General features: G+C 32.6%; 1 protein-coding gene across 6 annotated transcripts in view; it reads right to left on the reverse strand.

Annotated features, from left to right (window-relative positions):
• The window catches only part of LOC118203015 (uncharacterized), a 149,276-nt gene that overhangs the window by 46,055 nt on the left and 87,725 nt on the right, over positions 1-15,496 (reverse strand). For 5 of the 6 annotated variants that reach the window (XM_085819019.1, XM_085819022.1, XM_085819018.1 and 2 more), the window contains 3 exons: positions 14,590-14,761; positions 4,359-4,494; positions 4,112-4,222 (listed from right to left, as the gene is read on the reverse strand). In XM_085819019.1, the coding sequence (XP_085675145.1) occupies positions 4,112-4,222; positions 4,359-4,494; positions 14,590-14,761 (419 nt within the window). The remainder of the gene's footprint in view (positions 1-4,111; positions 4,223-4,358; positions 4,495-14,589; positions 14,762-15,496) is intronic. The other variant, XR_015041736.1, reaches the window with a different exon arrangement.

Consider the following 15,496-nt stretch of genomic DNA (forward strand, 5'->3'; position numbering starts at 1 on the left):
CAGGCAGAAAGATTATAACACCGTTAGATAAATTATTTTATGTGCAACAAAGAGCCCCAGAATTTAAAATGGGTGATATAGAAAAACTAAGAAAAGAAGCAAAAAAGAATACGGAAGTAGCACAAAGAAAACAGAAGTTATATTATGATTTGAAACGACGGGGAGTAACTTATAAAGTAGGGGATGAAGTTTTAAAAATTAAGCATTCACTTTCTTCAGCACCAGAAGATAAAACTGCCAAATTTTTTCCACGATTTGAAGGACCATATGTTATAGAAAAAATAACTCACGCTGTTGTAGTGTTAAAAGACAGAAATGGTGAAACCTGTTCCGCAAACATTGATCAAATTAAGCCCTACTTCGATCGTAATAAAATGCAAATCTTTTCAGATCTTTTGCAGGATCCGGCACGGCAGACACCGCAGGTACAAGTTCCAGAGGTGGGAAAACGACAAGTACAAGGGCAAGCCAATGAGAGACAGAAGCAAGTGAAAAGAAAATTGCCCCGCGGAAAAATTGAACGTAACAAGAAAAAGAAGCCGTTCCACCGTCCAGAAAACAGAGTTCACGAACACCCCCAGAATGAAGAAGGGAGAAGGACGACGTATGTGAAGAGGACCAGGAGAAATGACGGCAACTATAACCCGGCTTTAAAACGGAAGATCTACTCATCCGACAGAACTCTCCGCAGCAAAAGTCGCCGAACTGCGGAAGGGCCATCAGCGGCGGAGGAAAAAGTTCAAGGAAAGTTTGAACGGCCAGCAACGAGGTCCAAGCAAGAACACGGAAGAAATTTCCCGGTTCCGCCAAGACCAGCTGCCATCAAACGGCAAAGACCACAAGCAGAGAAGAAAAGGAAAGTATTCAAGGGTGGCCGTACTGGTGAAAAAAGGAAGCTTCCAGAGGAAAGCACTGAAGGGCGAGCCCGTACAAGAAGGAGGATAAACCAAGCTACTATCTGCAGTACCTTTAAAGACTGGGCCCAGAAAATGATGTCCGAATATTACAAAGATAAGTAAAATTTTATGTTACTTTGCAAACTTAAGTTAATCTTTCATTCTTACTGCAAGTGGCAGATTTCAAGAAGTTTTACCTCATGCGAGGTCTACCTTTATCGCCAAAAGGGCGAGAAATGAGTTGTGACCGATTTTCTTATTATGTTTTTCAATTACTCGCGCGTAAAACTAAAGTTGATGTATAATAGCGTTGTGTAAAAACTTAAATATTGTAAAAAGTTATTGTATAAATTTTATTTAAAACATTCTAGCAAGAGAGAAGTTTTAGTCTGAAAGACTTTTTGAAATGTAGTATTATTTCAATGTAGAAAGAATTGGCACTTGCTTTGAAAAGAATAGAAGTTAACAATGTACTACTAATGTATGTTTTCAAATCTGTAAAATTAACGGCATGTTGATATGTTCTGTTATTTTAAATGTTAAGAAATACCGTGATATGGTAAAAGTGAAAGTAATGTTAAAAATTTGTTATTCGTGTGACTGTAAAGATTAAATCATGGCAAATATGTGGTAAAGGTTGAATGATGTAGTTAGGCTCTCTGACGCTACACTTTAGAGTTAGCCACTTTTAGAATAGTACCTCAGGGTTTAGAGTTGAAATTAGGGTATGTTAAGAGGTCTCGTTATGTTGAATTTTAACACGTTAGTGTTTTGATTGTAGGAGGAAGTGTGGCACACGTAGACAGAAACACATTCGTGTTTGGTGTTCTTTTACAACACATGTCAGAGAGCACGGGTAGAGATAATTAAAATAGTCATGAATGAAATAAGAATGTTAAGAGAAGTATATTCTATATGTTATTTGCAATGTCATTGTGTAACATTTCATTAAACTAGTTTTCCTTCCAGATCTCTGGAAGGAACCAGAATTGAATAAAGCTCCTGTTTAGATGCAGTACAGATGAAAAAAAGATTGTTGTATATCCTGGGAGCTGCTATTGTAACAAATTTCTTTCTTTTAAATTTTCTAGTTTCTAGAGAAGTTATGTTGTAAAAGATTGGCCTCGCGTTAGTTTCTAGAGCTAAAAGTTTTCAACAAGGTCGTTTTAGACCTCAGTTTCAAACTAATTAACTCTGGCGGGAAGTATGTAAGGATCTTAAGTTTTACTAACGTTTATTTTATTTTAAATCTTTACTATCACTTCTTATTTTCTACTTCCGGCCAGAATTATAAGCGTGAAGGTTTTTATGCAAAGTTTGTCTGGCGAACGCCAAGTATTTAAGTGTGGCCTTTTTGCCAAGCGAAGGAGAGGAAGCAGTGAGTTCGAAGCAGGCCGCTTACCTTAGAAGTTACGCAGTTGCTATTTGCCTTCCAGGCCAGAGGTTTTAATCCTCTTGATAAATTAAACGTATTGTAGTGTTCACAGTCTCTGTGCTACATACGCTTCCTGTTATTATAAGGCCAATCTTCCACGTGTATTATTCTAAAGTTAAATTAGAGTTTAGTTTTATTTTTATACTTTTACGTTAGACCCCGAGTGGCGGGTCATTGTATTCCGAAGTACGGAAGTCATTGTATATAGAGAAAAATAAAGGGTTTTGTATACCCTTCGTCTGTATCCTGTCTACTTACTACAATTAGTGAACATAGCTTTAGTAAGCTCTCTGTTCCTAGTCAGGTCCTTGTATGTTCCCGAAGAAGGTTAGAAGGAACATTGAACCTGATAAACTGGCATTTGAAACTGCCAGTTCTTCACTTCGCTATGATTATGGCAGTTTGTGCCATACACTAGCATTCCTAATGTTTGGAAAAGAGCTAAAGACTGTCCATGACATTGTCCACGACTTCAAAGCTGTGGTCGAAAATGCTAACTTTGTTCCTGAATTCAGCTCTTATCTTAAAGAATTTGCAACTATCACAAAGAACATACCAGTTTGTATTAAAATGAAGCAAGATCAACGTAAAAAGCAATATGATAAAGAAGACAACAAATTTTTTAGTCACTAAATGATAAAGTGTGGGTCAATTTACAAATAATGCAAAAAATAAAGACTTCAAAATTGATACCAAAGTGTGATGGTCCATACTTGGTAATGACACAGAAATCACTTACTTCCTATGTCATTTCAAGCCTTCATAAACCCTCAGAACCCTTAAGGATGTATCATATATCTGCACTAACGCCTTTCAAAGGCACGTGCATTTCTCCCATTGTTCTGCTCAGAAAGAAAGGTTGACAACCAAAAGTTACTCTGCATTTCCGAACTAATCAAGAACTTACGGTTCCAGACAATGCTTCAAAGACAGGCCCCCTTGTCCAGGAAACCAAAAAACCTGAGATTAGAAACAATATCACAACAGCTCCAAATCTTCCAGTTCAGTCTCCTTGTCTGGACGTCGGCAGAGCCAGAGGGCGAGTTTGTAACCAGTCATTTAATATAAACTCTGCTGCTTATATAAACTATAAGAGACTCACTCAAGCACCGAGGATGCCTTCTGGTGAGTAGCCAGAGAAAGACTTCAGTAAAGGCCACACGATGAGCCTGTTAGGTTGTATCAGACTCTTGCTCTATAATATTCTTAAAATTATATGTGATGTCTGTGTGTAACTTAAACCTGTTATTATATTATTGTTAACACAATAAAGGATTCTTTTATGACACCATTCAACACCACTCCTACATGTTTATATTAATTAAATTCCAATGTTAATTTGAAGTTGTTTTTTTTTTTTTTTTTTTTTTTTTTTTTTTTTTAAGAATAAAGAATGTTTTATGCTCTTAAAATAGCCGTGGACAAACCTGATTACATTAAGTGGCATCTATTGCAATTTAACATTTCAGTCAAGTAAAACGTATATAAATAAATATATTTTTGAATACTTCCCTAAGAGTTTCTATGGAAAACAGTATATATTGAATGGATGCATGTAAAAGTAAATATCAAATGGCTAAACTGAAATTTTGAGAATTTTCTTCTTTCACAAGTTTTAATTAAAATTTCACCAACATCCTATATTAATATTGCCTTTAAAATCTTACTCTGCACAACAAAAATTCATTAATATAATTCTGAATTGAAATAAATAATAATAACTGAAATAAAATATTTTATGGGGAGCATAAAATATACACAACACACCATCTCATCTTACCCTTAAAGCTCGAGCATTAAACTGATCAGCTATACTTAAGAGAAATAAAGCAGAGTCATCATCAATAAGATTTTTTAATGCTTCTTCTGATATTTGTTTTAAACTATCAACCTGCAAAAAATATATATATATATATATACTTTAGATATAATCAATTTACATATTTATTAGACTTTTTAATTTTAATATATTTTATTGTACAATATAAAAACAAAGCTGTGAACTGTTAATATGAATATGTTCTTACCTCATACCTATCACTTAACTGCATAAGATCAGCTAGTTGTTCTGTAGATAACTGCCCTGTATCAACTTGCCCTCCATAAAGATATTCCAGAAACATAAGAAATAATTCAGGAGTTGTATCATGAATTACTATCTTCCTGTAAATTCACAATGAAAATTAAATACATTTAATATAATTATTTATTTTTATACAATATTATAAAAATAAAATTATTTTTATAATATTGTAATTTAATAATATTATTTATTATTATATATGTAATTTAATAATATTATATTTAATAATAATATAATAATATTGTGAATTGTTTAAGTAAATTTAATTACAGAATGGTTATACGCATATACATACTTTAAAATTGTAATATAAAATGTCAGAATTCTGATATTTGAATTGATAAAGAATAAAAATTGACTAAATGCTATGTTTAAAACTATAGTGAAATCTTTCCAACATGGCCATGTATATTCCCAAACGATTTTATATTCTGAGGATCTTTGAAAAGATGATTATCAGTGACACTTTATTAATTTGCTTAATAGATACAGCCTATTTAAAACTATACAGGAGCTAAAATGCTGAAATAAGAGCAAACAGCCAGCATGAGTTTCTCTTTTGGTTTAATCACTTCCTTAATGCTATATTTCATAAACTAAATCATTCATTTTATTATTTCCAATAATCTATCAGATCCAATTGTTTTAACTTGTTTAACAGGATCTAGAATTAAAAAAATAAACTATGTCTTAAAAAATTGGAATACAGAGATTTTAACACCTCAAAAAAGAGTTATTGTTAAATATTTCAAAACATTCAACATGGAAAATTTAAATCATTATGAAATATATTGGTATGATGATAAAATTGCACAGCTTAGCACAAAAAACAGAGTATTGGGAAAAAAATATACAAAGAATAAAATTCTTGAATTTTATTTTTAAATGTTTTAATTTTTGCTAATCTAAATTTATGTAAACTTTTATTCAGACCATTTATATATGAACAGAAATAAAAAATATTACACACAATAATGTTTGGAAAATCAAAATACATAACAAATATTTAATGAAAATATCCTATCTCATTGGCAATGGTTCAGTAAATAACTAACATAATATGGTCAAAAGTCTTTAATCCGAACCTCAAACTATAAACTTTCTGCGCAAGCGCATAATACGCGTTTAATGTATAATGGACGGTATAAGCTAAGCTAAAATTATCTAATTATCTATTTCAGTTAATGTTGCAGATTGCGTTGTTCCTTAATCTTCTAATTGGATTCGGCTTATTATTTTTTGTAGACTCTTAGAGCAATTTTATAAAAGTAAGCTCGAACTTTTGATTATGTCAAAAAGAATTTCCGATTCTGGAGCTGCCAAAGGGTCTACAAAGCAAAAGCATGTTTCGATGTATATCAAACAAAAAGTGGAATTGCTGCAAAAAATGGATAAAGGTGTATCCTATGTTTCTCTAACCATTCCGAAATCTGTTTATCAATTTCACGCTGCTCTGCGGGGAAGGGGGAGAGAATGTCGCGGCACGCGATGAACTGGAAGTTCATCTGTCAGCACTATCCTTATCTTTAGGACAGATGTTTTTATTTTATTCAGCTTATAATTTCTTACTAAATGTAGTATTTCATCTCGATGTACTCCGTCTTTGATATGATTTAAATCAAATTCCTCATCATTATAAATGTCACGAATACATATCAAATAGTTTTCTAGTTGCAATTTTCTAATTTCGACTATGCGTAATGTATGCTTTACGCATGCGCACATTGAAAGAAATGTTTAATAAAGTAAACAAATAAATATTAAGCTTTTTTATTGTAAATTTTGATACCCTTTAGATCCTAATTGCTCTTTATTTCATAAATTACGGTTTCGTAGTTTAAATTTTATAATTTCTGCATGCCATCTTACCAGATTTAAATTGATGATCTATAATCCGGAATCGCTGAAGTCCCAACGAGTCCGGATTAAAGACTTTTGACTGTACAAGGAAGTCAGTTGATATTTTGTGCTTGGCAAACAGTTTGTCATCTTCCTGTGTGTTGTGTGAACATGAGTGAAAATCCTGAGAGATTTCTCCACGAAAGCATCCTTTCTGAAGGAGACGTAATTTACATGCTTTATTATAATCAATTAATTGACAAAATTAATTCTTCATATTTGAACATTGAATTCTATTCTTTTGCAATTAATTTGTCTGCAAAATACTAACATAAAAAGTGTTAAAAAAAACTTTCCCAAACTAAATTTAATGACTCAATACATAATTTCATATATATTTCTGGAATGTTTCATGCCTTTTGACATTATTTGATAGGCTTAAACTATTGATCTATAAGAATTTAATATAATATTAAGACGTTCTTATCTTATGAGATTTAGAAACCATAATTATATGTCTGTTTCCGAAGGGGGAAAAAAAAAAAAAAAAAAAAAAAAACTATACATCTGTCTCAGAAGATGTAAATAAAGAAGCTATTTCAAATGTTAGTTTTAGATGCAAAACATTTATCTTTGGATGGAAAATACTCATTCGTTTCACAGGGTCTATGGGCCTGACAATCGGGGGTAAAAAAAAAAAAAAAAGGCTTAGAGGTGCATTTGTACTTTACTTCTATCGAAGAGATGTTCTTCCTGAGCAAAATTACATATTGTTGAAAAATGCCCAGCTGTGATGATATAGCTTCCCTGCAAAGTGGGGTTAGGGCTGCCAGATTTGGCATGAAGTCACCCATTTGGAAATATGCCACAGACGGAACGAGAACATTCTACAATGCATTCTTAGCAGTTTTCCTTGGGAATGTTCTCGAAGGTAGGTTAAAGCTATATGTATCCTCACAGATTAGCTTGAAAGAGATTGAACGGGTCAGCTGTACTTTAGTGCTTTGTTGTGAAGCTATATTCACTATTATAGCATGAAGGTTATGTTGCTGATTGTTTCAGTGTGTTTGTCATAGTTTTTTTTATGACTGTAAACATGTGTTTGAAACTGTCCTGTATAATACTGGCAAAAAAATTGCATTTTGATTCTTCACCAAGTGTCATCATCAATTGCTCCAAATCCACGAACCCATAGAATGCTACTATTGGTGTCAGAAGTGCGATTCGACAGTAAATGCCAGTGAACCACCTACATGAAAAAGCCATGGCAGAGGAAATGAAGGCTTTGATGGACTTGTTAGCAGCCGTAAAAGGCGGACAAGAAGATATTCTCTACACACATATATATGCATAGTAAAAGCAAGACTATCCAACATTCAATTAACCAGAAAGCTCAAGTAGCTGAAATATATTATGAAAAATTTTTTGCAAGAGTAGTAGATTTGAGATTTGCAACACCATAATAGAGCTCATAACATTATTACAAGTATACACTGTTGCCTAACAGTGTGATTTAATGCCAATAATGGATAAGCATGACATCGCAACACAATCATAAGATGTTTGTTTTAATTTAATGTAAATTCATTTCATTCTTGATAAGCTGGTTTAACTTTTGTGAAGATGGATATACGTTTTCTCTCACTTTGAGATTGCATGAATTAGAGTATTTTACAGGATCTGGTCATCAACGAAAGCCATGATACGCATTCTATATGAAAAGGGATGAGCAATGGCGATGTAACATGAAAATCTGCAAGTGATTTAAGATGATTGTAATTTATTTCTATTGATATAATTTATACTTATTATGATTTAATATGATTGAATGGCAAGTGATTTATATGCTATATATTAACTAACTTTCATGCTTGGCAGGATTTGTAATATGTTAAACTCTGCTTTTTGTAATTTAGCTACATCTAATATTGAGGTACTTATGCAAATCTTCATATTTATATTTTAATTAAAATTTTTAACTTTACAAATTCTTTCCCTTCTCCTTAGATTTTTAAACACTTATTTTGTTATTTATATGCATAATGAACAGAATTTTGGAAGCTTAACCATCTGATGATAGTAGTGCACAATAATATTAGCTGTTGCCTAAATCAAAAGCATACTAAATAACATACAACTTTTATTTCAGGACAACATATAATGTACTGTTGCGAAATGCCCAGCTGCAGTGAGATAGCTTCTCCGCAAAGCCAGTTTAGTGTTACCACATTTGGTGCAAAATCATTCATTTGGCGGCAAATTTGGCAATATGCCATACACAGAGCGAGAACATTCTAGAATGCATTCTTGCAGCTTTTTTGGGATTATTCTCGAAGATACATTTAAGCAATATATACCCTGCCTGTATGCAGAGAAGTAGTGTAGTACAGTGTCCTGGTTTCAGAGATTAGCATGACAGCAATCGATTGAGTTAGGAGCTGTATTTTAGTGCTTTGCCATGAAACTGTCTTTACCATTATAGCCTGAAGGTTGTGTTGCTGATTGTTTCAGTGTGTTTATCGTAGTTTCTCAATGACTGTAAATGTGTCTTTTGAACTGTCCTGTGTAACAATGTTTACTGGCAAATAAATTGTGTTTTGATTCTTCAGGAAGCATTATTATCAATTACTCCAAATCCATAGAAAGCAATAATTAGTGTCAGAAATGGGGTTTTGAGTGAATGCCAGTGACCCACCTACAGGAGAAAGCCATGGTGGAGGAAATGAAGGCTTTGATGGACTTGTTAGCATCTGTAAAAGCCAGACAAGAGATGAAAGCCATACAGGAAGAGATAAAGGCTGAGATTAAGTGTGAAATAAAATCGGGTCAAGAAGAAATAAAAGTCGGACAAGAAAAGCTGCAACAACAACTCCAACAGATGGAAGTGGAGCAAAACAAGATTAGAAGCAAAATCTTGGATCTTAAAAAGAAAGCTGAAGCCAAAATAGAAGATATGGAAATCATAATAAAAGCATTTGAAGAATCATAGGATGAAGAAATGATAGAAGTGGCTAGTAAAGTATCTGAAAAAGATGAAATAATTCATAGAAATACATTTCCTGATTCTCAAGTGCCTGAAAATGTGACTGTTAAGTTGGTACAAAATGATAGTGAAGTTACAGTTAGAAGTCGTAGCGAGCAAGTATTGAACCATCTGAAAATTCATGTGATGCAGAGATGGAAGAAGCTGATGTACAGCTTAAATAAGTGTTTCAGTAATGCAAGAATATACACCCACTTCACAAACTAAGTGTATGTCTCACAATACAAGTTGTACAGACATAACCTTGATTCTAAAGCGGCATACATCTGTTTATAAAGAATCCAATACTATTCATAAATTGAATGGAAAATCAGAACTGGTTTTCAGGAAATGGAGGAAAATAAGCATGTACCAACTGCTAAAAATACCAAGGTGAACTGTACACATAATAAAAATAAACTACAGAGTAAGCAAACTGTTTCACATCTTGTGGATGAAAAATTTAAAGGACTGTATCTTCAGATTGTGATATGCAAAACAGAAATACATCTAAGAACTGCAGTGAAAAAGTAATTAACCAGGGTATAACATGATGAAAAGCCTGAAACTGAAATTTATTCTGAACTTTATGTAATTTAAAATTATTATGTGGTTAATTTTGTGTTTATAACATAGTCTAATTATTTGTTTCTTTTATTTCTATTTACTTTATTTGTACTGTTTGGTTTCTGACGAAAAAATGTACTACCTGGGACATGCAGTCCTTGGGATAGGGTAGTGTAAAATACCCAGCTGCAGTGAGATAGCTTCCCTGCATACCAGAAAATGGCAGGGAAAGCCAGGGTTGGCGGATTTGGCACAAAATTGTCCATTTAGTGTCACAATTGGTGATATGCCACAGACAGAGTGACAACATTCTAGAACACATTCTTAGCGGTTTTCTTCAGGAATGTTAAGGTAGATTAAAGCTATATATACCCCATCTGTACGAGTAGTAGTGTATCTTGAGTTTAGAGATTCGCTTGAGATTGACTGACAGAGTCAGGAGCTGTACTTTAGTGCTTTGCTGTGAAGCTGTCTTCACCACTGCTATGTTACTGATTGTTTCAGCTGTTTATCGTAGTTTTTCGACAACTGTAAATGTGGCTTTGGAACTCTTATGTGTAATACTGGCCAAAAAATTGTGTTTTGATTCTTCATCAAGTGTCATCATTAATTACTCCAAATCCATGAACCTGTAGAATGCAACAATAGTAGGGCTGAAAAACAAAATAAGAGCTTTCAAATGTGTCAAATAATGAAATTGTTCAACAGCTTTTCTTCCTGAACAGAATGATATATTACAACCTATATTTTCAAAAAATTAGAAAGGGGCCATTGCAGTGCTCGATAATCGAAAGTGTGTGGTTTGGGTGGGGCTTGATATCATAGCAGGAAACATGTTATGAAAAGCATAAAATACAATAATTACAAAAAGTAACTTTAGTTTCTCAGCTGAGTCACAGCGTTTCATTTTTTTAACTTTTTATTTTTCAGCTGAGTTACATTTCCTTGTAACATTATACTAGTTCAGTTAGAGCATGATACAGTTTACTCATGCTGTGTTATATTTGCTAATTTTTTTTATAAAAAATAATATTGAATTTAAATAACTTTCAGAAGCTTTTTACACATATTTTACAAAAGTATGTTCATCTGCGTGGGATTATCAAAGTGCCTAAAAATATAAATTTTATTTCTAAAATTTTGAATTTCTAGAAATATTTTAGATTTTTTTTTTTTTTTAACTCCATTATTCAGACTTACACAACTATATTCAAGCACCCATTTCTATCAACATACAATCAAAAGTATGCAAAAAGATTAAAAAAACAAAAATTAACAATTGGCAGCTGCACGAAAAAAAAAAAAAAAGAGCCTTACAGAGGCATCAGTATAAAATATATATTAGCTCTCAAATTCAGAATATCACTCTAGATTTTTTTTTAAAGTCTCAACTGTTTGTTTTTATGGACAATAAGTTATAATTCATGCAAAATTTTACCACAATTTAAATTTTTTATATACCACCCTTGAAAGGATTAACAGTCAAACATGGGTTTTCAATCTTTACTCTTTGGTAAAAAAATTATTTGAAACAAGTTCTGAAATTCAAATTCTGGGACTTCTTCAGATAAGTTCGAATTATTTTGAACTTCCTTGAAACTTTGACATTTGCTAAAAATGATTTATTTTTCAACCAAGAGAGTTAACTGCCGGTAAAACTCATAGTTTTAAATTTTAGATAATAAGATCAAATAACTCAATCAAAATGGAAATTTAAATGTAAAATATAAGTATATGCCATGGGATAGATTAGCAGACCTTGGGGAAGGGAACTGATATCTACTAAGAAGATTAAAAGGAATAATTTTCCTTTATTCAAAAGCAGTGATGCAGTGATTTTTTTTCTTCATTATTATTTTTTTTCAAATTCTGTAAGTTGAAAAGTATATACTGGGTGGTTATAATTAAACTTTCTCTATAAACTGCATTCTACGGTGCAAATGGGTGAACGGAATGCAACAAAATTTTCTATATGGGCTACACATGAGATGCGCTCACAGAATTTTGAAAAGAAAATTTAGTTTCAAAATGTCCACCAGAGAGCACATTTTCGGGAAAAACATGAAATTTAACACAATAAACGACCAAAATGGAATATGGAAGCACTATTAACAATCCAGAACAATCCAGAGTTATGAGTAATAAAATATAAAAATGGGAAAAGCTTTCAGTTGTAGGGGAAAAATATTGACATTTGCGGATAAGACGTTTGCAGACATTGTCATGTTTATGGCGATGTTTCCAGCTGTACTAATGATGGTCTCTTTTAGTTTCACATATGTTATTGGTAAGGCTGTTTTACAAAAACAAGGGGAATGCTTCTGCTGCAAATCATGAATTTCGTCATAAAAAGAACCTACGTGGATCAATGTCTACTAAAAGGTATCCGGGCCATGATTAAGAGATTTGAAAAGACGGTGAAATTAGGAGTTCAACATGGAAGAGGCCACAAACGTGTTATATCGGTACTTGTTAATGCTGTCAAGACAGCTGCTGACACACAGTCACATACATCAGAGTTTGGGGGCAGTAGTGCACATGCAGTTCCCTGACAGACGGGCTATTCTTACAGCATCATCCGAAAAGTACTTTGAAACATAATGTACTGCTTTTCATGCAAGATGCGCCATACCCAGGAGTTGCTTGATAGAGAAAAGCCGCAACATCTCTCATTCGCAGTCAGTATTCTCAACAGAATGGCTTTTGATCTGTCACGGCCTTGGAATATTCTGTGAAGCGACTACGCTCATTTCTACCTCAATGGGACAATCAACACACAGAATTGCTGCATTTGGACTAAGGAAAATCTGCAGATCTACATTGAAATTCCCCTACAGTCGCCAAAGGTCTGGTGTGATATCACAGCGACATTCATCCTTGGGCCATTCTTGTTTGAGGAAATCAGTGAACATGGGCCTGTCACATGTTCTGTTAAGGGCCATCGGTGCCGTGACATGCGGCAGGCGATTGCTGAGCCGCAATTACAGCACAGGTGGGTCCTTATATCGACCATTTTCATACAGGATGGTGCACCCCTACCTATCTATGGGTCTGTGAAGGCACTATTGCTCCAACACTTCACAGAGGAATGCATTGTTAGTCGCTCCTTTCCTAATCCATGGCCGGATCACCAGATCTAACTCTGTGCGATTTCTGGTTATGGGGCTATTTAAAAAGTCTGTTGTATCGTGGACGTGTTGCAACATTGAATGACTTAATTAACTCCTTAACGTTTCATGTGCGAAGCCTTACAACTGATTAGTTACGATCTGCTGTTGAACACTCCGTTCATCGACTTGAAATTTTGCAGGTGAATGAAGGTGGTCACGTGGACCACCTTTTTCTGCATCGTCCTGGAGACAATTGAGAACTGCTCCTCTTGTGCAATTTTGTCCTAATGTGTTCATGTTCCTGCAAACTGAACTGTTTTTGTTTCTCCTTCACCTTTACTTAATGTGGTTCGATTACAAGGTGATCAAAAGCTACACAATAAATGTTTATATTGTTTCTGTATTCCGTTTTGGTCATTTATTGTGCTAAATTTCATGTTTTTCCTGAAAAGGCACTCTCTGGTAGAAAATTTGGAGCTAAATTTTTTTTTTCTAAATTCAGTGAACGTATCTCGTGTATAGCCCATGTACAAAACTTCGTTGCATTCCATTCACCCCTTTGCACTGTAGAATGTCATTTATAGAGAAAGTTTAAATATAACCACCCAATATATAAACCCCTTAAAAATTACATTGCTTTAACTAACTTAAATGCACTAAAAAGTTAAAGAATAACATTTAGCTGTAATGTTATTTGTCATTTGTTACAAAAAATTATTTTATACCTTTTTATGTATATTTTATTATTGTTTACTAATAAATATTAATAACAATATATTAAAAGATATTATTGCTTAATAAATCAAGACTGAAAATTTAATATGGGGATGAGTAATAAACAGTCAGCGTTAAAAACAATTCGATTTACAGTGTATTTACAATTTTATTATTTTATGCAAAAAATGCGCATGTAAATTTTTTCACCTGGCATTTTTATTTAATAAAAACAAATAAAAGAAAATACAGAACATAATACTAAACATCACTAATATAATGACCATGGGCTTTCCCCTATCTTTGAGTATTAGTGGTACAAGTTGATTAAATGCATCTTGGGAACAATTTTTATTGTAAGTTGGTTACATTCAGTGATTTATCACAAATCGGCTACTTTGTTTTCAGTATTATTGCATTATTCACCAACTTTGAGAAGAATCACTAGGCAAAGCTGGATTTTTCAGTGAATATTAGATGCAACATTGTACAGAGATCTACGAGAAGCTATATTTGAAAATCAGAAAATCTACAAATATATTTTATAGGGTCATGATTGGTAATTTGGACAATGGGTACATCTATGTAATAATAAACAATAAGGAATGAAGTACAACAATATTTAGAAAAATAAGTTTTATGAAAGAAATGAAAATGCAGTTAAAATATGATAATATTTTCCATACATAGTTTATTTATGCTTGCAGTTTATAATACTACAAACCATGAAATAATCCTTCAACTTAGTGAAAGCAACTACACAAACAGAAAAAGCGATAGCAATTATTTTTCAATATTATTTACCTATTAAAATATTATAATTCAAATACTGACTGCTAATTATTATAAATAGTTTAAAAGACTAAATGTTATTTAAACTTCATTTTTAAAAATAAAACATGAAATTTTTCAATTCAACATACTTGTTGATTGATTCTTTCATACCACTTAAAAGGGCTTTGCGAAACCAATCGCAACGAGATGCTATGACTACACAATGAGCTTTAATAATAGAACATGGTTTTTCCTTGCCTAATTCGACAGCATGAGCTTTACTTTGTACTGAAGCTTGATCAGACGAATTTTCACAAGGTTCTAAAAAAACAAAAATCAAAATAACTCAGTTTTATCTTAGAATAAAATCTAATCAAATATACTTTCTGTGCAGCACTGTAATTATTCACAGTAAACAAAACATTTTCTTTATATTTAATAACCAAAGTTATAGGTGAAATTCTCTGATTATTATTGTATCAATCAATTTGAGCTCTTTTGTTTCCATTTTCAACACACAGCATTTTATACAGACAAGTAAGAAAATGAAAATTCTCCTGAGTCTGTTTTTGGTCACAGAAGAAAAAACACAAAAAACAGCATAAAATTATGAATTGTTCTATGCTATTAAAGGCATGCTATATTTCAGTAAAATTAAGAAGTCTTTCAGCATGCATAAGGGACTTCAGAAGCAATAAGGTATCATAAAAGTGAGAAGATATTATAAAGGATGATATATTAATAAATATTCATAACTTTTATTACACAATTTGTTATGAAAATAATTATTTTATCAAATTTCCAATTTTATCTCTAGGCAATACCAAAATAAAGAACAACATTGTTCTATGGGCAAAACAGACAAAAAACAAATGGAATAACAGACAATCAAACTTTCTAGATATTATTCTTAATCAATGCACTGAAAAAATTGGACAGAGATCTGAATGCATTAAATGCTCATTTTCAATAAAAATTTTTAGAAAACTTAATTTTTTTAAAAGAAAGATTCTGATTATTATGCCTCTCATGAAATAGTGTACTCAAATAATTTTA

This window comes from Stegodyphus dumicola, chromosome 6 (genome assembly GCF_044657685.1).
Source record: "Stegodyphus dumicola isolate Sdum_Otavi_A_Nest chromosome 6, ASM4465768v1".
Classification (NCBI taxonomy): Eukaryota; Metazoa; Arthropoda; class Arachnida; order Araneae; family Eresidae; genus Stegodyphus; species Stegodyphus dumicola.